The sequence below is a fragment of the Eretmochelys imbricata genome, chromosome 4 (genome assembly GCF_965152235.1).
Source record: "Eretmochelys imbricata isolate rEreImb1 chromosome 4, rEreImb1.hap1, whole genome shotgun sequence".
NCBI lineage: Eukaryota > Metazoa > Chordata > Testudines > Cheloniidae > Eretmochelys > Eretmochelys imbricata.
In genome coordinates this window covers 120,151,143-120,174,487 of record NC_135575.1, presented here as the reverse complement: position 1 = coordinate 120,174,487, position 23,345 = coordinate 120,151,143, and the positions used below count along the sequence as shown (strand labels likewise).

Here is a 23,345-nt window from a genome sequence, read left to right as displayed (position 1 = left end):
GCTGAGGCTAGACTGGAGATCGAGGGGCGGCCGGGCTCACGGATATCGCCCCCCCCACCCCTCCTTTTGCAGCTGCTGCGGCAGGCACCAGAGAGAAGCAGGGAAGCGGCCGTAAGGAGCAGCGGATTTTCCCCTTCCTGCTCAGGAACCAGGAGCTGTGCGTGGGTTCCCCCCCCGCTCTGCACCTATTGCCACAGAAGGCCAGTCTTCGCTGCCGCCCCTGACCAACTTCTGCTGCGGGGGGAGGGAGCAGCAGCCAACCCAAAGTTGCTACATAGACCGAGGCTTCCCGGCGAGATCTGGCACCAAGTCCAGATCCTTTGAAAGAAGAAGGAGCCAGCAGGTGCTTTGCGGTGTGGACGTGCCCATTGCGCAAACCCCCCCGTCCAGCTGGGAAGCCCTCGCCTCTCCAAGTGCGCCAGCACGGCGGTATCTTCCCCCGGAGACGGCGGGTAATGCGAGTGGGTGGGTCGGTGGACGCAACTCCATTCCCAGCGCTTCGCTGCGAGCCAGGCAGCCGCAGGGGATCCGCAATCTTTGCTGCGGGGCAGGAGGAGTCGCCAGGAAGGGCCCGCTTTGCCCTGGGTGGGGGTGTGAGGACACCCTCCCTCCGGATCGCTCTTTCTACCGGCGGGCTAGTGCGGTGCTTTTCCTATTCGCCCAGGGCTTTCCAGTCGCCTAGCGCTGCCATCCTCTCCCCCGTTCCCTTTGTACTTTAGTTCACGTGCTGCCTACTAACTCACCGGGCTGGTTTGAAACCCCCCGTGAGATTTCTCTTCGCGGGTGGGGGGCTTGCGTCTCCCGGATCCCACCAGCCAACCCCAGCTCTGCCACTGCGCTGCTGCATCCCTTCACGCGTGTTTATGGTCGCCAGCCGCCGATCCCGGTAGTGGCAAGTGCAGAGGCGCTGGGGGGAGGGAGAGAGCCGGGCAGAGAGAGAGCATGGCCGAGAGAAAGAGGAACTGGAACAAGGAAGATGACCTGCCCGTGTATCTGGCCAGGCCGGGCACCACGGCTCAGACCCCTCGGCAGAAATACGGGGGCATGTTCGCCTCGGTGGAGGGGGCCTACGAGAACAAAACCATCGACTTCGATGCCTACAGCGTGGGGAAGAAGGGCTCCCGGACCCCGCGCAGCTGCAGCAGACACGACATGATGCTGGATGCCGGGGACAATTACAGTGAGACCGCCAGCGATGTCAGCGAGGTCTCCGGCTCCGTGGTCAGCTCCCCCGGGGACCGGGACGACAAGACCCCGGGCATCGAGATCAGATACCCGGCGGGGAAAGAGCTGCTGCAGGGCCAGGACAATGGGAAGGTAAGGGGACAGCGGGTGGCAGGGTCTCGGGACCGAGCGCCGGCAGGGGGAGAGAACCCATTCATGGCTACAGCGCTCACGAGCCCTAGGCATCAGGAGCGTCGCAACTGCAACAGCGAAGGGTGCTGGCTTCCCAAGCGATGCAGCACAAGCCCTGCCGCAGAGCTTTACTGCGGCTTGCCGGTAGGTCCAGGGCTATTGCAGGGATCACGCGTTTGAGCATAACTGCCATGTATCCCAGCTTAGGCTTGGCGCTGCAGGTCCCCTGTGTGCGGAATAAATACACCAGGATGCTGTTACTGCAGCCCGAGTAGGGCTCAGGCATAGCGCATCTTCCGAAGCCTGGGACGTCACTCCTTCAGCTTCTTTTTAAAAATCTAACTAATCAAAACAAAAAAATCAAAGGTCGTGGCAGTTTGTCCCTGGGAAATATTTCTTACAAAGGGCTTCTGCACATTCTGGTTGGGAACACACACACTCACACTCTTTCTTTCTTTCTTTCTTTCTTTCTTTCTTTCTTTCTCTTTAATGTTCTAAGACCTTTATGGCTCTTTAAGAGGCACCGTATTCAGAATCTACAACCACGCTGGCGCAGATCCCACAAGGCTGTATTGAATGGCGCCATCCAGCACAGCAAAGCAGGGTGCTCAGTCCTAAACTGAAATCTCTGAGCTGAGGGGCCTCTCCTAACCTGGGAGTCGTCAGTTTCACTTTTCCTAGCGCTGCAAAAGCCCTGATGAGTCAATCGCACCCACCCACCTCTACATACACCAGCTCCACCTCTCTCCCCGTCCTGTCTGTCTTGTGAGATTTGTTCGGTTAATGCTGATCTCAAGCCACCTGGGTCCTCCCGGGGTTTCATTGTATCCTTAGCAGATTGTTTATAGCTGTAAGCAAACAGAATGGGGTCCCAAAGCTCAGGCATTTTCTTGAAAACGACGATAATTGTCTAATCTCTGGACTGCGGAGCTAAGCACTGGGTAATGGCCTGATTCCTGACTTGGTTGACCTCTGTTTCCGTGGCGGTAAGCGATTTTCAATCCCCCTCCCCCCCATTGGAGCAGGACAAAGACTATACCAAGATAAATTAGGAAATTAGAAATGCAGCTGGGTTCTCTAACCAGTAGCTTCTTGCAGTCTGGGCAGTCCCACGTCTGTAGCATACAAGCCTGTGGCAGAGGTCATAAATAAGAGACCTCTACATCACAACACACAGGGGACTGGCTTTCCTGGGAGATCATAGCGTTTTTCCCTCTTTAAATAAATAGACCTTTGCAGTTATTTTTTCACTTTGGTAAGTGGATCTCTGAACACATTTGCTTCCCATGCACACACACTCCAAACAAGCAAAAATAAATCCCTTCCACTTTTCACTCCATTTGGCTTTTAACACACACAGCCAGAATATTTGTCAATAAGATTTCTTTTATTTTTTTTTTTGCAACCTAGGAGCGGAAATCTTTTTTGTTTGTCTTGAGCCAGGATCTGGTACGCTTTCCTGGTGTGTAGACATAGGACAGAGCATAAAGATGGTACTGGTCATTAGATGTAGTTTTGTGCCAGATGAAATATGTTACTTGAGAAACTGGAATCACTTAATACTGTATAGGGGTCTGGTTGACTGCAAAGGGCTTCCATCAGGCCCTAGGTGTAGCCAGCTGTGCTGCAGTCTTCCCTTCCCTGTCTGTTTCCTATTAATTACTTCAACTTTATGTCAAAATGATAACCCTCCCGGCACAGTGAGGGTGCCTCATTGCATGTGCTTTGTACTCTTCCCTCCTGAGTTCTGCCTCCTATTTAAAATTGCACACATCAGGCAACAACGTGTACTCTAAACTTGCCCAGGAATTATGTATTTATGTGATTCCAGATTAGTAATGGGTCGGCTTCTCCTGAATTGGGGGGAAAGGTTTGAAATCATCCCATAATCTATATTTAGATAATGGCGTGGGAAGAGGGGAGGAGAACCTGCAGCCATACCCATTCTGTACACACTCACCTCCACCCCCAGCTGGAACTTTGTGCACGGAAGCCAGATTTCAGTGGAAAAGTGATAAAGTGTCAGGGATGTGTCCTGATTTTAAAAATGACTCGGTGCAATTTAGCGCTGGCCTGGTTCCAGAACTCATTTTATGAAAGGGCTTCCGGAAGGATTTAAACTTTTGGGTCAGTGTCTGAGCCTTTGACTTCCCTTACTCTGGTCCCCTGAGGAGCCTTCAGCAGCCAGCAAGGGAACAATGTAGGTGAAATACGGGGAAAGGAGAGGCTTCAGTCAGCAATCTGCTGAGTTCTCTGCAATGAGGGAGACCCACGTGAATCCCACCTGTTCTCGCCTATCTGCGCTGCAATGTGCTGCCCGTGGGTCTCTCGCCCGTTATCTGTGCAGACAGGGAGGGGACATTCACACGGCGAGGTAGCGGGGCTTTGTCCCAGCCCTGGTAGAAATACAGCCCGAGAAGCGGTCTGTGGGAGAGCAGGCGTTGGGGATCGGCCCGCTGCTAGGTGGGGGGGGGGGGGAAACGGCGTTTTCCAGCCCCGGTATTGGAGGCCACAGATGGATTGATGGGTTGGGGAGGGGGAGAAGGGAAAGGAAACGCTTCCTGGGTTGCGCCGAGCGAATCCTGCTCAGCTTTGCAGCCGGGAGGGCGCTGCTGCAGCCGCTGCACGGATCTCTGGCCAACTCCCTCGGGGTGGCGCGCCCCTGGGTTATTGCAACCGAAACAAGGGGGCTAGATTTGCCTTTCCCGGGAAGGAAACGCTGCCTCCATTGAATAGCTCCCCCGCCCCCCTTCCCCGTATCTCTGCATTGTGCTGTTCCCGGGGTGCGTGGTGCGCGCAGGGCTCGCAGGAGGCAGCATGTCTTACCAGGGCAAGAAGAGCATCCCCCACATAACGGTAAGCGGAGCCCAGGGCCCGGGAGTGGGGTGAGGGGTTACCCGGGAACCACAGGGCGGAGAGGGGGCATTGCTGCTCTGCCAGGGCGCTGAGCAATCAGGGATCCTGGGAGGTGGGGATAGATGGTCGGTTATGGCGGCTGGTTGATTTCAGGGCGAGGGCATATTACAGCATGGCAACGAAGCAGGGTTCATACGGATCGGAATCCGGATCGAGAGCGGCTCTGCTGGAGGGAGCCCCCCCACTGAGCGGCGGGCAGGGGAAAGGGAGTGTTCCGCTCCCCTCCCCTCCGCTTCTCCCTCCTCCCTCCCCCCCCAAGCCCTCAGCCCGCGCTGTGTGTGTGTGTGAGTGATCGCTCGGTTGGAAATAATCGCAGTGGGTTTCTGGGGGGCGGGGGTGGTGGCAGATCTGTCTTGGGGAGATCAGCGGCTTTATTGCCCCTTTTCCTCCCTTGGGTCCACGCAGGGTGTGTGGGGGGGGGGCGGAGGGGATGGCAGTAAATTAAAAGATGTCTCGGGGGGCGGGGGGGGGGTTCGTGTGCTTGGCGCTGAAACGACAGCGGTTCTTGCTAAGGTGATAGTCTTGGGGAGAGTCAGCCACTGATGTGAAGCAGAACAAAAGAGGGAGGGGAACCGGGCAGCCAGCACAATGCCTCGGAGAGCCCCAGCGCACGTAGAGAGAGAAATTACATCTTGCATCCAGAGCAAAAAACTGATGTGGGGGAGGGGGATCGGAAGGGCAACAAGCCAAGAGTGAATTAAAAGATGTGGAGACGTAAAGAGCGCCATGATGAGAGAGAGCCAACACCTCTCGGTGCTATTAATAGATCTCTGAGAACAATATTACCAAAGAGATCAGGAGTCAAAGAGTTAATCGCAATTCCCGGAGACCTTCAGCTGGCTATTTGCATCCATTTGCAAGATGGTTTTCCTGCAAAGGGGATCTGGGTGCTTTGATCTTGCATATTGTTTCCCTCGGAGATACAGCGATGAACAGCGGCTGAGCATAAAGACTAGACAGAGCTTCACATAAACTGTAGGAAGGAGGGTAACCTCCTTGGTGTTTTCGACCATTTTGATTCTTTCACAAGACCAACGCCCTCCACCAAAGGCCACAGAATCTGACTCAAAAACGTTACTTACAGACACAAAAGTGCCCCCCCCCCCTTTTTGGCAGAAATGTATTTATTCGGGCCACATAGGATCCAATGGTGTGAGTTGGTTCATGCTGCAGCATCCCATGGGAAGAGATAAAAGTCAGAAATCGAGGTGAGCTCCAACGAGGTTCCATTTCTTTGGGCTTTTATTGGGGAGCAAGCAATGCTCCGGTATCTTGGAAACTGGCCAGTTCCTAGTGCAAGATCTTAATTGATGAAGGATGGGTTGACAAGCGGGTGTGAAAACTTGTTAAACAGCTCTCACTACAGGAACGTTGCTAGACATTATTTCAGCCAGTGTTGCAACATTTGCAAGCACTTCAGAGCTACAAGGGCTTAAATATTTCAAAAGTTATTTTTTTAAAATGCCATAAAGGGATGTGTGACTCCTTCAGTGCCCAACTGCTTGCTGGTGTGTCAAATTATCGAGAGGCAGTGTAGTCTAGTAGCAAGGACATTGGACTGGAAGTCCAGAAACTGATGTTCTGTTTCTATCCGTCACAAACCTTCTGTGGAACTTTGGGCAGTTCACTTTGCCTCTGTTTTCCCTCCACCCTTTTTCTGTCTAGATTGTAAACTGTTCAAGGCAGGGACTGTCTCTGCTAAGTGAGTATGTATATTGCCTAGCACAAAGGGGAGCCAATCTTGGGTGGGGCTTTAAGGTGCTACTTTAATACAAATGATATGCAAATGTGTACCCAGCAACAATAGTGCACTATCCAATTTTGAGTAAAGAAAGAAACTAGAAGAACTAGTTTGGGGGGAGGCATAGCTCAGTGGTGTGAGCATTGGCCTGCTAAACCCAGGGTTGTGAATTCAATCCTTGAGGTGGCCATTTAGGACTCTGGGGCAAAAATTGGGGATTGGTCCTACTTTGAGCAGGGGGTTGGACTAGATGACCTCTTGAGGTCTCTTCTAACTCTGATATTCTATGAACTGACCGAGATATTTGCCTCTAAATCCACAGTGTGTTATAGCTTTCACTATTTCCTGTTGTCTTAGGACAACATAATCAAGAACAAGGAAAGAGAGCCCCAGATATGGAAGGTGCCCAATTCTCTCCACATGCATATCCATTAGTACCAGTGCTGTTTTTGTGACCAAATTAAAGGCAAAAAGAACATAGCCAAAGTTGGCAGACCCAGAACTTGAACTTTGTTTCTGTCCCTTACTCTTCCCCTCGGGTGTCGGGGAGCAAATTATGCAAATAGTCTTGGTTCTGTATATTGTGAGGTGTATACATTTCCTGCCCCAGAAGAGTCTACAACCTAACAGGAGGTGTCTGTGTCTTTATAACAATAACACAGCTCATAAGATAAACTCTACATTAGTGAATGAGTGAAAGGGAAAAATTGGTAAAGAAACATTTTGCAGCTTCAAGCCTCCAGGGCTCTTACTGAACATAATGAATGCTCATTGCAAAATTATCAAACAAAAAATCAACCAAAACCACCCTTGATAGCATCTCCAACTCTTTTCCCCCTGATCTTTTGGACCTGCCACCAGCTCTGTTTTCGTTATATCAGTTGGAGTTTTGCTATTGGGGAAGTACAGATTGATCCTTAATCTTGCTTCCTGAAGGCTCTGCAGTGGATTTTCAGTACTGCTGTCCGATGTACTAATCATGTGTCCCAAACTCTCACAGAAGTCAGAAGGAATTCTGGATGTGCAAGCAAAGTAGAGGCAGGCCTCAGTATCCTATATTGTACCAACGTCTGGTGGTGGTGAGGGGTTGCGTTGGCTCTGTTTAGTCAATTGTCAAAGATTCCAAAATGGTTTTGGGAAATGTTTTGTTGTTGTTCCCAGTTCATGATTGAAGGGCATCACCAAAAGCCATATCTGCAATCATTACTCAGACAAAACTTCCACTGACTTCAGAGGGATTCTTCCATGGGTGAGAACGGAAACATCAGACTCTAAGTGTGTATTATACACGTAGAGTCGTGTTGGAACAATTTGCATAGCGGGGGTGCTGAGAGCCATTGAACCAAATTGCAAACGCTGTATATGGTGGAAACCACTTCAAGCCAGAGAGTGCTGCTGTACCCCGTCACTCCTAGTTCTAGCATCCCTGTACATGTATCCTTGTGGAAGAACCAAGCAACATTCTCAGTCTGACCAGTCATGGCAGAGACTCAAAAATCATGATAGGAAATCAGCACAATAGTAGTTACCTATAGAATGCTCACTGTGATCTGACAAGGGAAATAATTTTGCTATTCCCTACTTGTCTGACTTTGCCTCTTACTGTGTCGCTCCCGGACTCCTGCTCACTGCTTGCAATGCCAGCTCTGATGCCCTCTTCATCCATTTCTCCCATGAACCTCTCCATGTCTTTCTTTCATGCATCCCCCTTTGTATGGAACAAGTCTAGTCTAATCTGCCAAGCCCACGCCCTCTTCTCATGTTAATCGCTCCTGAAAATTAATCTCTTCTGTGATGCCCACAATGAATGTGTGAAAAATAGTTACTATCTTAAAATCTCTTTTTGTTCCTTCCTTATTTTTATACTAGGGCTGTCAAGCAATTAAAAAAATTAATCGTGATTAATTGCATGATTAATCGTACTGTTAAACAATAATTGAATACCATTTATTTAAATATTTTTTGATGTTTTCTACATTTTCAAATATATTCGATTTTAATTACAACACAGAATACAAAGTGTACAGTGCTCACTTTCTATTTATTTTTGACTACAAATATCATGTAAATATCTTGCGACGCTGGCTACAACAGTGCCATGCGAATGCCTATTTTCACTTTCAGCTGACATTGTGAACAAAAAGCAGGCAGCGTTATCTCCTGCAAGTGTAAACAAACTTGTTTGTCTGAGCGATTGGCTGAACAAGAAGTAGGACTGAGTGGACTTGTAGGCTCAAAAGTTTTACATTGTTTTATTTTTGAATGCAAGGTTTTTTTTACATAATTCTTCATTCATGATAAAGAGATTTCACTACAGTACTCATACAGTACTTCAACTTTCATGGTAGAGAGATTGCACTACAGTACTTGTAATGGGGGGATTGAAAAATAGTATTTCTTTTGCTTTTTACAGTGCAAATATTTGAAATAAAAAATAATAAACATAAGAACATAAGAATGGCCATACTGGGTCAGACCAAAGGTCCATCAAGCCCAGTATCCTGTCTGCCGACAATGGCTAATGGCAGGTGCCCGAAAGGGAATGAACAGACAGGTAAATATAATATAAAGTGAGCAGTGTACACTTTGTATTCTGCGTCGTAATTGAAGTCAATATATTTGAAAATGTAAAAAACATCCAAAAATATTTAATACACTTCAATTGGTATTCTATTGTTTAACAGTGCGATTAAAACTGCGATTAATTGGGATTAATTTGTTGAGTTAATTGCGTGAGTTAACTGCGATTAATCAACAGCCCTATTTTATACATTTTTTAAAAAATGAACTCTGAATTGAACCACAATGCTGTGCACATGCCGAAATGCAGGGACCATGTGAGCATCTTGTCACCTTCACCCTTTCTCTTTGTCTCTTTCCTACTGTTCATCTCTCCCACTTGTTGTGTCATATCAATGAAATTAATTACTGGTGAGGTATAGTGCTACCCAGTGTAAGAGTGGCAGAATCCAGCGATTGGATTGCAAATGCTTTTGGGCAGGAACTCAACCCCCATCCAAAATTGTACTTAGGCTCCTAAGTTCCATTGAAGTTGATGGAAGTTAGGAGCCTAAATACCTTTTGTGGATCTGGACTTCTGTCTTTCTGTCTTCTTTGACAGACCTAGTAGACTTCTGGGTCTATAAAATAATAAATAATGACACTAAGCCTTTTTCCATAGGGTACAGCAGGGAGTGTAGCATGGTTGTGTTTCTGTGCAGGTGTAAGCAGAGGATGAGAGTTGGTGCGAATAAGCTTAAGCACATCACGTAGTCCTCTGCACTGAGTGAAAGTAAATCCCAAGCCCTTAGTGGGCTCTCACCCTGTTGTTCTTGAGTGCAGAGTAAAGAAGAGGCAGGGAATGGACCAGGAGTCCAATTAGAAATCTGCTTAATCATCATCCTCATCATGAGAATAGGACAGTTAGTGACATACTCCCTCCTTAGACTTTTCTTGTGTTCTAGGCAGGAATCGTGTTGACTGTGCAGCTGCACTCTCATTAAAGTAGGATTGAGTTCTCCTGCATCCATGGTCCTGCCCATCACTTTTGACCTGGTGCTTGTACACATCACAATCTACACCTCTTCTGTGCAGGATGAAGCTCCAAATAATGTTGGGGAATCAGGGGCTCTGCCATGATGCGATGAAGCATTGAAACATCTATCATTGTTTGCTGTTCATTATTACATTTAGAACATAAGAATGGCCGTACTGGGTCAGACCAAAGGTCCATCTAGCCCAGTATCCTGTCTTCCGACAGTGGCCTATACCAGGTGCCCCAGAGGGAATGAACGGAACAGGTAATCATCAAGTGATCCATCCTCATTGCCCATTCCCAGCTTCTGGCAAACAGAGGCTAGGGACACCATCCCTGCCCATCCTGGTGAATAGCCATTGATGGACCTATCCTCCACGAATTTATCTAGTTCTTTTTTGAACCCTCTTATAGTATTGGCCTTCACAACATCATTTGGTAAAGAGTTCCACAGGCGGACTGTGCGTTGTGTGAAGAAATACTTCCTTTTGTTTGTTTTAAACCTCCTGCCTATTAATTTTATTTGGTGACCCCTAGTTCTTGTGTTATAAGGAGTAAATAACACTTCCTTATTTACTTTCTCCACACCAGTCACAATTTTATAGACCTCTGTCAGATCCACCCCCTAGTCAATTTTGTGTGTTTCTATAGCGCTTGGTATTTTCCAGGCATGTAGGAAGATGAGCTGCCAGTTTAAATACACAAAATACAGGCAAAAGAGATGTGACAAAGTGCCTGGTACGTGCGTTGTTTAGTTCAATGATTTATTTACATTTTAAATTATTTCATGTTGTCATTTGAGCTCAGTTAACAGGAGGACAAGGAAGGGTGTGCAGCGAGTGGTGGACAGCTAGCCACGAGAAGTGAGGATTGAAGGCAGGACCAGTCAGAGAGATGTTTCTTAGTCTATTAGAGATGAGGATCTCTTCCAGAAGAAGGGAGTGGCCCAAACAGTGGCCTGGAGTCATCAGTGGGAGAAGGAGATGAGATGCAGTGGAGCTGGTAGAATGTAATGTATGGGGGTGTAGTATGGGGTATAATAGGAGACAAGAGGTGAGATATATCAGGGGAATTTTGAATTTGATGTAAAATGCGGTAGGAAGCCAACATAGGAAGATGTTCATAACAATGGGCAAAGAAGATAATTTTAGATGTAACATGTAGAATTGACTGAAGTGAGCAGAGCTGAGAGGCAAGCAGGCTTGAAAGAAACAGGTTACAAAGAGATCACAATAGCATTGTCAGTATTGTTCTTTCTGGTGACACAATCCTCTAAAACTGGTCACTGATGGTCAAGATGGGTAAATTGCAGACTTCCATAAGGCTTTGTCTTAGACACGTAGCCTTTAAGGTCAGAAGGGGCGATCATGATCATCTAGTCTGACCTCCTGAACATTGCAGGCCACAGAATCTCAGCCACCCAATCCTGTAATAGAACCTCTGGCTGAGTTACTGAAGTCCTCAATTTAAAGGCTTCAAGTTACAAAGAATCTACCATTTACAGTAGTTTAAATTTGCAAGTGACCCATGCCCCATGCTGCAGAGGAAGGCGAAAAACCCCAACGGTCTCTGTCAATCTGACCCGGCAGGACAATTCCTTCCTGACCTCAGTTATGATGATCATTTACACCCTGAAGATGTGGGCAAGACCCACTAGCCAGACACCTGGGAAAGAATTCTCTGTTGTAACTCAGAGCCCTCCCTATCTAGTGTCCCATCACCAGAGATTGGAGATATTTGCTAGCAATCACAGATGGGCTACATGCCATTGTAGGCAGTCTCATCATACCATCCCCTCCATAAACGTATCAAAATAAGTCTTGAAGCCAGTAAGGTTTTATGCCCCCACTGCTCCCTTTGGAAGGCTGTTTCAGAACTTGACTCCTCTAATGGTTAGAAACCTTCATCTAATTTTCAAGCCTAAACTTGTTGATGGCAAGTTTATATCCATTTGTTCTTGTGTCCATATTGGAGCTTAAACTAAATAACTCCTCTCCCTCCTGGGTATCTTCTTCCTGTTTGTATTTATGTTTCAGAGTAGCAGCCATGTTAGTCTGTATTCACAAACAGAAAAGGAGTACTTGTGGCACCTTAGAGACAAACATATTTATTTGAGCATCATGAAAGCTTATGCTCAAATAAATTTGTTAGTCTCTAAGGTGCCACAAGTACTCCTTTTCTGTTTGTATTTAGTATCTGTAAAACTGCTAGGGGAGACTGTAAGACACCATGGCCTAATATGCTAGGGGAGATTGGAAGATGCCATCGCCTGAAATGCCAGCAATATGTGAACACTCAACGATACATTTAATTCACTTCCAGTGTCAGCATCATCTCCCAGAGATGTAAGGCCGTATCTATGCTAACAATTTCATAGCTTCTCACACCATTGTTTTAGTGCTGGTGCAGGGCTGTAGATGACATGGTGGTAAAAGCACCTGAGCCTTTTCGACACTGACTTTTCCACTGGAGATAGCTAGTTAGTGTATCTATTGTGCAGGAGTCTAAGTGAGATCAGTGCTTGGATGAACATGAACTGACTGAAGCTAAACTCCAGGGAAGCTGGAGATGATGCTGGAACGAAGGCGAAAAATGTTTAGAAGGATTAGCTAATACTAAACATCACCATCCAACAAAGACATATTACCTGTGATTGTTAGAAACAAGGGGGTCCTTCTGGAGCTCTTTCTGCTACTGGATACCCAGTTAATGACAGTCCCAGAAAGGCCTGCTTCCATCTGTGGCTATTCAAGAGATTTAGCCTCATCCTGATTGTCCAGCACTTGGCTTTGAATACCCATGAAATCATGACCTCTAGCCTTGATTACTGTGATGCACTGTACTTGGGTTTGAATGTAGGAGCTTTGAAGATACTCCGGTTAGTTCAACGTGGAGTGGCCCACAATTAAGCATTATAAGTTGCTGCAAACACATTGCCCAATGTTCTAGTCACTACTCTGAATCCTGTTCAAATTCACTGGCTCTCCAAAGTTCTCATTAGATCTCATGAGATACTCTGGACAAACAAGGGTATCTAATGAAATGCTTTTCTTTCTGTGGCCATGAGCTACTAACTTCTTTGCCAGAATGGCCATTGAACACCCATCAGATTGTGAGTCAAATTCAGACCTGGTGCAGCTCCACACCAGAGCCAAAGTTGTCCTTCTGGCCCGATTCATGCTTCCAAAAAGAGCATTAGTAAATTTGATCTTTGATTCTGTGGTGTACAACATGAACAAGCTGTGCTGGATTGCTTTATTTTTTTCCTCTGGGATGAGACATTTCCGGGACTAGCCTGTTGAGATTTGGAAATTCAATTTGAATTGCCATAATGGAAATGTATAACCCAGGAGGCAAATATAATGACAGCCAGTGGAACACATTTAGTGCTGTATCCTCCAGTCCACACTCAGGTGACTCTTCCACTGACACCGATACGTATTGTTTTGCCAGAATAGGGAGTGTGAGGGGTCTACACCATTGATATTGCTGAAGCAATGAAAAGATGGCATTTATTGTGAAGAATTTACACAGGTTTGTTTTTTACAGTGTAACCCTTTTACGCTGCATGATAAAGGAATGAGATTTTGCTAGATGAATAAATAGCTAGGTCCCCAAAAGAGAGAAAGAAAAGGAACATCAGATTGTTTAAACGAATAAACATGAATGAACTTGGCTGTACACCAAGCTATGGCATTGCTACATTTGATGAAATCCCTCCTAAGTGAATTACTGTATAGAAGAATAAATTCGTTAAAAAAATAGGCTTAAAAGCTTTTGGGCAGGTGAATCCATTAGGGTGCTAGCAGAAATGATGCCTCAAGGATATAAATGAGTTACAAGCTAGGTCCTTAGATAATTCGGTGTTCACACTAGCTGAAATATTATGAAATATGAAGATTAATATTACACTATAACGTGGTCATGGAGATTACAAAGAGAGAAGAATGCTGTTTAAAAACTAAGATATTTTAAAGTTTTGACACAGACAGTCCTTTGTGGAATCCCATTTACAGGGTTTCTTTGATCCTTTCCAGAAGGACACAAACGCTTAGGAAGGGATGGCTTTCTTCATTTGCTGCTAATATTTTGAAATCATTTCCTTCACCTTGCTAAAACCAAAATGGCTTAATCATAACATAACACATCCAGTATTAAAACTGACCATGTTCAGGGAAAAAAAAGCTCTTCTGTATATTGTCTCTTAGAGAAATAACTTTCCGGGGGGAGATATTTTAAAGGCACAAAGAGGCGTGGGGCTTTCAATGGGAGGTAGTGTTTGAAAACCTACCCCTAGCCAATATTAATCCAAGTAGTTTTTATTGTTGATGTTCTGTTAGTCTAGGAAAACACAAACATCAGCATATGTATCTTCCCTCTAAAGCAGAGGAGCCAGAGATATTTTTAAAGGCTTAGTGGCAGACTATTCTACTTTGGAAATGTTAAAGGAGCAAAGAGGCACGTGTTTGAAGCCTAATACTTCTCAGATCACCTCTCTCAAATCACACACATTCATAGGCAGTGAATTGGAAATACAAGTGGATTTGGAACACAGAAAAGACCATTTCTGATTATGATGCATGGCAAGATACATAATCATATTAAGGTCTATATGCTACTTGAGATTTCGGTGTAAACCGTCCATTGTCAGCTGTGGAACTTTAAGAATTGTGATGACTGGGAGTCAGGTTTATCGCTGATATAACTCCACTAAAGTCAGTAGTGTTACACGAGAGATGAATTTGGCCCTGGGCGTGGCCACCTTTGAGGCCTGGAATATTGTGGGTTGGGAGTCATTTCAAAAGACTTGATCAATTGGCACTGGTTGCAGTTGGAGCAGGAGCTAAAGACTGAAGCCAAAAATGAAATGGTTCTGGACCTGTTCATTGTGCTAGCCTGATCTGGTTTTGTTTTGTTATTGTTGTTCTCATGCAGCTAAAGTAATTGTAGTTAATTAAAAAAGGATGATTGGTTTATTTGGCTCTGGGGACAACACATGAGTGGGAGTTCCACACATGGAACAAAGGTACAGATACAATACTAGAGGTACTTTCTGTGCTCCATTTTGTAGGGATTTGGATGTGGTTTTATATCGAAATAAACTATGCAGTTGTGATATGATTGGAATGAATACAGTAGACAATGTGTGTCAATTCACTCTGATGCACCGCTGCATTATTTTCATTGGACACAGTACATTAATTAGCCATGATAACCCATTAGAACATTTCATGTTGGGGGATGGCATTTTCATTCCTCAGTAATTTCAGTAGCAGACTAAGAAACGTCAGTGTAAAATATTTGTTCATATTTTGATGTCTGTATTTTTTAAAAAGATCACTCTAGCTCAGCAGAAAAGGTGGATATGAAGACAGATGGCTTTTGACTTTGTTGTGTACATCCCACCATAACATCTGAATCGGATTTTCCAATAACCCAAAGCTTGGTGGTGTACTGATCCAGCGATTTTTTTGGATTATCCCATTAAAACTACAGGGAGCCATTTGCAAAATTCAGGACTGGAGCTGGGTTTAAACTTTGAACATTAGGGGTGGGTTCAGATCTATCTCTTATCTCTACCAGGCATTTTGCCATTTGTGGGTACATGGAAATACATTTCCATACTTAAAAAAACCTGTGTATAGATTGTGTCAGACTTGTAAGAAAAGACCTTTGTACAAAAAGCATGAGTCTCCAGCCTACAGATATTTGCTCTTTCTGATACCATGCAGACAATAGTAGTATCTGGATAACAGCCTGCTTTCTCTGAGCAGACAGCCCCTCCTCCTGCATGATCCTGCAGCGAATGATGCTGACTTTGTGACATCTCCTTCTGTTGCCATGATAATTGCTGTGTTGTCACAGACTAAGCTCTGTGGCTTTACTGGCAGATTAAAGCAGGAGAAGTTAGGCCGTGATTAGGAGAAATCACCAGAAAAATGCTGCAAAGCATATACAAGCAGGTGGCTGTCCGTAGTATGTAAGTGCTGTGTGATATACAGCAGGGAGCTCAGCCGTGAAGAGCTGGAGAGTCATGCACTCATAAAATGGAGATGCCGGGAGCTGTCCGCTAAGCGCTGCATGATGCGCTGTTGTTAGGTTTGCACCATGTTGTTTCCGGGGATGACAGTGTAACATTGTTGTGACCATATCGTCACTTATATTGCAGTGGTGGGTGAAGTAGGAATACTTAGGGCCAAATTCTTCTCTTGATTCCACCAGTATAAATGCAGACTAATTGCACTGATTTCAGTGGAGCTATCCCACATCTCTGGTGTAACTGAGAGAGGATTTAGCTTTAGGTAGGTTATATTGGTACAATCTCAGGTCAGTACTTCGCTTTGTTATCATTTTGGATCTCTCCCTTAAACCTGATATCTCCTTTTCATCTTTCTCCTTCCACCTTCCAGATGCTGGCAGGTCTTCCCCCTTGTTCCTGGCAGCATGGCAGGAGGGGTGGATGCCTGCAACTTGCTTTTGCCATCCCAGCATGTGTGAGGTAGCTCTAAGCTGCTCCCACACAGTCTCCCACTAATGTTCTCCAGGCTGCTTCATGTGTGTTGAGCAACATTTGACTCAGTTTACCTAAAATTGCGGCTGAGCAGGGCTCTGACATACCCTGGACTCTGAAGAGCTACCTGTGGCTCATGAGCCTGGGGTCAGGTAACGCACTATTTGAATATTTTCTAAACAGTGGCAGACCCTCTTTACACTGTTGTCTCCTCTTGAGCCTGGACTCTAATGTATTATTTATTATTTCTATTGTGTTAGCACATGCTGGCCCCTGTCAAGATTGAGGCCTCATTGTACAAGGCATTGTACAACAAGAGACACTCCCTGCCCTGAAGAGTTTACAGTAGAGAGAACAGAGGCAGATGAAAGGGGGGAGAGCAGAATACAATGTAGAAGGGAAGGAAGAGAGCAGAATACAACATAAAAGGGATGTAGACAGGATGATCAGAGAGATATGTATTGTTCATTGTTTTCTCTGGCCTTTATTCAGCGAAGTGCTTCAGTATGTGTTGAACTTTAAGCCTGTGCTTAAGTACTTTGCTGAATAGGGATGGCAGTTTCACACATTGGTCTCATTTTATATTAAGGTTCCATTCATAAATAGTTTATAAAGGGTTAATCAATATTAATAGATGTTTTAATAATTGGTCAATTATTCTAGGTCATTATAATCCGTGGTTATAAGCAACCCATTGACCTGTACAACTCTGTAACAATCTGCAACACTTTCTACAGATGTGCATATGACGACAGCTGGCTGGAAAAATTCCAACTCAATAGTTTGTCATCAGAATTGGCTGATTCGTTTGCAGAGAGCGTTCGATTTTGACAAAATTCCAGTGAAAACCAGGCAGGGTTTCATCAATCCTGGCTTCTTTCCTGCCACCTTGCCAGCTCCGCTCCTCATCAGCTGGGCTCTGGCTCCCTAGGCTTCCAGGGAGAATGCAGAGTTCCTGTGAGTCAGGGACCGCAGGGCTTTCCAGGGTCCATGGCTCTGGGGCAGTCCATCTGGTAGATTGCTCAGGAGTCAAGGCACCATTTCCTTTCACAGAGAATATCAATTTTTTTAGTTTTCTTTCTGAAGGAGAATGAAACCAAATTCCAAAATATCATCATTCTCTTCAAAATGGAATTACCTCTCTCTACCACGGTTCACTTAGAACCATCTGTATCACAGGCTACTCATGTCTCTAACACACCTGTGACATCTGTTAATCATTTATTAACCCTTTACAAACTATATATGAACTCTTAAGATAAAGTGTGACCCAGACGGTTAAGTGTTTTGCAGAATTTGGGCCTGCATAGTTTTTTGTTACAAATTACTATATTGTGTAGCTTTTACTGAAACAAAATAATTCTTATAGTCCTTGCTTGTTCCTTCTGGGTTCTACTTTTGCCTCTTTTCTGTCTGTCTGTTAATAAGATCCCTGACCTATTGCCTTTGTTGTTTGTATTGTTAACCTTTGCCTGTTTATAAAGAAAAATGTAAAACATTTGATGCATGGAAAGCTTTGGTGACCCATTAGCAGCAGCAGACGGGATGTTTTTAAATGTTGGTAATGTTCCCCCCAACAGATAAATGAGATGCTGTCTCTTTGTAGTAGAACAATATTAATGTTTTAAAAGGAAATTGAATGAGCTGAAAAAGAGTCCACAAGATGATGGTCTGTCCAGGTCAGCAGGCACAGTAGTAAATCACCATGGTGAGGAGGTACAACCGCCAGCACACTTCAAAATAAATCATTACCTTTCAGGCCCCTCATTAAAAAATACTGCAGTTACTACTGACAATAGAGAGCCTGAAAAATAGCTGAGATCAGCAAGGCAAATTCTAGGGTGGGGACTTGCATTCCTCTCCACATTTTCATAGTCAAAGGTTAGTAGCATCTGAGACTGATCCCATAGGGATCATATTTCATTGTAGTTCAGTGCCTTGATTTTACCCCGGAGTCCCCTGCATACTTTATCTCATGAAAAGTCTCCAACCTTTTGTGTACATGATCTTTCCTCATGTATTATATTGAAAACTTCTTTCTTCAGGATGGTTAGATTATCAGATGTATATTTCACAGAAAGACAGAACAGTATGGCGGGCCTGCTTCTGAAAAAAAAAACCACAACCACTTATATCCATGCTGAATTTTAAGCATGTGCTTAAAATTAAGCACATAATTAAATGCTTTGCTGACCAGGGGTTGACATCATAACAACTAGCTCTTATGTAGCATTTTTCATCAGCAGATCTCAGAACACTTTACAAAGGAGTTAAATATAATCCTATTTTTACAGGTGGGGAAACATAAGCGTGTGCTTAAACGTTTTCTAAATTGAGGACTCAAGTATTTGCGTAACTTTAGGCACGTGAATAATCCTTTGTTTAGTCTTTGCAAGTTCAGTATCTAGAAGAGATACAAGGCAAAATGGGAATCCTTATTCATCTTTTTGAAAAGAAGCAATAGAAGAATCAGAGGCCCCTTATTACTGAATGGAACCAAACACATTATTTATAATGGATATTTTATTCAGTTAATGTAACCTCTTCTTCTAATTATGGAAGAAACAGGTTTTGCTTCCTCAAAGTTATTCACTGTTCACAGTTATTTGACTAATATCTTTCCAAATTCAATATGTATTAATCCATGAATGGTTGAAATCTGAGCTGTGTTGCTCAGTTGTGATTGGTTAGATAAGTCACATGATATTATTCCTGTTTCCTGGCTAGGTGAGGTGTGCTACCATTTCCAGCATGACTCCTCGAGTGCATGAATTTAAACTTTAGTTTCTGTGCAATTTTTGAAATTTGCTTTCTGCAAACATTTTTGCAAGTGTAAATTGATTACTTGAATGTTCACAGAAATGAGAACACCTAAGCACTAGGAACAGGGCACCAGCAAATTCTTTGAACATTTGAACAATTCTTCACAAAATATTATAGATATATATATTTGGCATTATTTGTTCATCTCTAACACTGAAAACTTGCATGCAAAATGCTGACCGACTCTTATTATTCCTATAGTGAACAGTGCTCCACTTAGGAGTTAGGCTACTACAAATTAATATAAATTCTTCCAACTCAGACATGAATTACTATTCCTAAGCATTTACACACAAGGCTTGACATGGGCTTTTAGTAATTCAGCTTTCATCAACTTTAAATGGATACTAGCAATTAGTTTAGGATTTTTGTGAGGTCTACATATGCCCTATTACTGATTTTTTAAATGACTATGTAAAAGCTCTGTGTATTTACATTTTGCCAGCAGTGTTCAAAATCCAAACACTGCTGCGTGATGCTAGTACATCAGAATCAGAAACCTGACTAAAACCAGTTTACTTTTACAGCTGAGGCCAAGGGAAGTGAAAACATGCTGAGTTAGTTTTTACAAAAGTAACTTCAGTTGTGGATATGTGTGTGTAACTCTACTGCTCATTCAGGTCAGAACTCACTCTTTCCCTCTTCTCGTCTCATACCAACCTGCAGAGCTAGTAGACTACAGAGAATGGAGCGTGCTGTACCTCCCAAGAGAGATTGCGTGGCGCTCACTACCTCTTTTTCCCTGTGCTCTTTGAAATTCTGGGTGGGATTGGGGATGGTGGAGTGCATATAGGACACACTCAGCAGGCTCTCACTTTCTGCTGCTGACCAGCTCTATGGCACTGTGATGAGCTATAGCTCTGCCCCCTGGGAGGCTCTTTTAGATCACAGAGGGGTATGGAAAAGGGACCCTGACTGGCTTCTTGTTTTTCATGGGAACTCTTTCCCCCTATTAATTCCCTTGCACATCTCTGCTAGAGCCGTTACTCAACACTAGATTCACATATAAAGACATGCACACAGAATTAACTCCCTCAGAAAACTAATTCATTTCCCCCCTTTTATGCATGTCACTCAGCTTGGGCCATGAAGGCAAGCCAAGTCAGTAAACTGGTCTGTTTACTGGTAAACCAGTCCCTCTCATTCCGTTCTCAAGCACTTATGTTGCACAGCCGAGTTTGGTTGGGCTGGCTGTAGCCCTCCCAGAGCTCGCCCTGCAGCAGTGCCATGTGACAGTGCAATTAAATCTAGCCCTGGAGACTGAACTGTTCCATTCACAGAATGGATACTGAGCAGGCCGCAGCAGTGCAGACTTCCCTGAACTGCGTGACTAAAGTCCCCTGAAATGAATCTGGAGGGATCACCTGGAGGGGTGAGAAGGTAGTTCAGTCTCCATGTCCATTGAGTCCTTCATCTATCTGCGGAGACAGTCAACCAGAGACCAGATTCCATGTTGTCTCTTGTGAGGCACAGCACAGTATGTATAGATCGGGGAGGGGGCAGGGAAAAGGTGTATATTCTTGGCTACTCTGGGGAACCAACACAGTTGAGCTTACCGGGCTGCTGTTAGTTAAGGCAGCTTCCCCACTGTAGTCAATAAGTTGTTCTGGGACCAAGAACTACTGGAGTAAAGACTCTCTGGCCATTACTGGTTGTATTTCCAACTCTAGCCCTAACCCTGGCTGGCCCTATGACGGGGCTATAAAGGGGGCATTGTAGGGCCATGTATGCTAGGTCTATGCTGCTCTTGTGTTGAGGGAATTGTCCTGGGGGTGATTGTTTTCCCTTTATGGCTCCTGTACATTATGGTAGTGACATAAAAGAGTTGTAGTATGATCTGGCCCAAGACTGAAAATTACTATCGTATGTGATGGCTTTGGCATTTTTGGACATTTGTCCTCTAGGAACTAGGTTGTGCCCACAAACTCATTTCACATTGGCCACTTAATATCCATCAGATGGTAATACATTTCAGTCCACTGTCCATCTGGGCTGTATGTCAATGGGTGTCATCAAGGCTGGAAAAGACATCTGTTGGAAAAGTAATATGGCAAAACAAAATTTTCAATACATTCTTGGAATGTATGGCAAACTTTTGTATTTCAAAAAGTGGAGGAAGTAAGCAGGGGGACAGCCATTTTAGACTTGATTATGACCTACAGGGAGGAATTGGTTAGGAATCTGAAAGTGAAAGGCAGTTTGTGTGAAAGTGATCATGAAACGATAGATTTCATGATTCTAAGGAAAGGAAGAAGTAAGAACAGCAAAATAAGGAAAATTGGACTTCAAAAAAGCAGACTTTAACAAACTCTGAGAATAGATAGGTAAGGTCCCATTGGAAGAAAATCTAAAGGAAAAAGAATTTCAGGAGAGCTGGCAGTTTCTCAAGGAGACAGTATTAAAGGCACAACTGCAACCTATCCCAATGTGAGGGAAAGATAGGAAGAATAGTAAAGGGCCCATATGGCTCCATGAGGAGCTCTTTAATGACCTGAAAATCAAAGAGGAATCCTACAAAATGTGGAAACATGGACAAATTGCTAAAGATGAATACAAAAGACTAGCACGAGTATATGGGGACAAAATCAGACAGGCTAAGGCACAAAATGAGTTATACCTAACAAAGGACATAAAAGACAATAGGAAGAGGTTCTTTAAATCTATTAGGACCAAGAGAAAGAGGACGGAAAATGCAGGTCTTCTACTTAGCAGAAAGGAGAGCTAATAACTGATGCATCAAGAAGGTTGATGTGTTTAATGCCCATTTTGCTTCAGTCTTCACTGAAAAGTTTAATGGTGACCAGATACTCAACACAATTAGTACTAACAACAAGGGGGAAGGAATGCAAGCCAAAACAGGGAAAGAATAGGTTAAAGAATATTTAGATAGAAGGATGTATTCATGTCAGCAGGGCCTGATAAGATTATTCCTCAGGTATTTAAGGAACTAGCTGAAACAACCTTGGAACCATTAGCAATTATTTTTTACAGCTCATAGAGGACAGGTGAAGTGCCAGAGGACTGAAGAAGGGAAAACATGGTACCTATCTTTAAAAATGGGGAAGAACTGGTTAGGTGAAAGTATGGCTGAAAAGGAGCTGTGGGCTATAGTGGATTCCAAATTAAGTAAACAGTCTGATGCAGTTGCAAAAAAGCTAATATCATTCTGGAGTGTATTAACTGGAATGTTATATGTAAGACACGGGAGGTAATTATCCCTCTTTGCTTGGCACTGATGAGGCCTCCGCTGGAATACTGTGTCTAATTCTGGTTGCCTCACTTTAGGAAAGATGTGGACAAATTGGAGAGAGTCCAGAGGAGAGCAACAAAAATGAGAGAAGTTTTAGAAAATCTCACCTATGAGGAAAGGTTAAAAAAACTGGTTTCTGTTTAGTCTTAAGAAAAGAAGACTGAGGGAGGACCAGATAAGAATCTTCAAATATGTTAAGGGCTGTTATAAAAAGGACTATGATCAATTGTTCTCCATGTCCATTGAAGATAAGACAAGAAGTAATGGCCTTAATCTGCAGCAAGGGAGATTTAGGTTAGATTTTAGGAACAATTTTCTATTTATCAGGGTAGTAGAATCCCCATCATTGGACGATTTTAAGAACAGCTTGGACAGACACCTGTCAGGGATGGTCAAGGTTTACTTGGTCCTGCCTCAGCATGACTTCTGGAGGTCCCTTCCAGCCCTGTATTTCTATGATTCTATGATAAGGTGGAAGGCTATGTTATTCCATTTGTCATTGTTAATTGTATGAGGTGTTATTAGCAACACAGGTAGCATTTATAAAAAATGGTATGTGGTTTTCATCTTGATGGCATCACTTTGATGGGAGTGATGAGACTAAAACCCAGATACAAAACTCAGAAAATGTATGCCTTTCAGGTGGCATGATTACATGATAGGTGGAATGTATAAACCAGGAGTGGCCAAACTGGCTCGTGAGCCACATATGACCCTATTACCATTAAAGTGTGGCTCGTGGAGTCCTCCATGCCTCCCCTTCTCCACCTACCAGACTGGGGCGGGCAGGGGGGAGAGGGTGTTGGAGCTTGGGACCTCTACCTTGCAGCGGAGTGGTGGGATAGGGCTTCTGCCCAGCGGGTAGGGGCATCTTGGGTCTTCAGCCCTGTGGGGCGCACCTGCTGGGGCTCAGGACCAATTTTCCATCCATGTGCGGAATACATTTTGTTATGTGCATCAAGGTAATGTGCGGATGTGCGCCACCAATAGAAACAAAAAACCTAGATACAGTATATATTTTTAAAAAGTTACCAGTAGGGATAATTACTCCAGCCAGGACAAACTAGGCATTTTAGAACTCACTACTCAAAGAAAGAAAAGGAGGACTTGTGGCACCTTAAAGACTAACCAATTTATTTGAGCATAAGCTTTCGTGAGCTACAGCTCACTTCATCGGATGCAAAGAAGCAGTGCAAGAGAGAAATAAAAATTA

The 23,345-nt window shown here is 44.3% G+C and overlaps 1 protein-coding gene across 3 annotated transcripts in view; it reads left to right on the top strand.

The window, feature by feature from the left end:
• The first annotated feature begins 634 nt into the window (after positions 1-634).
• Positions 635-23,345, top strand: part of CRMP1 (collapsin response mediator protein 1) — a 61,112-nt gene continuing 38,401 nt past the window's right edge. Inside the window, exons 1-4 of one of the 3 annotated variants that reach the window (XM_077814647.1) lie at positions 635-1,157; positions 2,154-2,189; positions 4,823-4,848; positions 22,173-22,251. In XM_077814647.1, the coding sequence (XP_077670773.1) occupies positions 943-1,157; positions 2,154-2,189; positions 4,823-4,848; positions 22,173-22,251 (356 nt within the window). In that variant the 5' untranslated portion in view covers positions 635-942. Of the gene's footprint in view, positions 1,318-2,153; positions 2,190-4,822; positions 4,849-22,172; positions 22,252-23,345 lie in introns of all 3 variants that reach the window. The other 2 variants (XM_077814646.1, XM_077814645.1) reach the window with 2 other exon arrangements.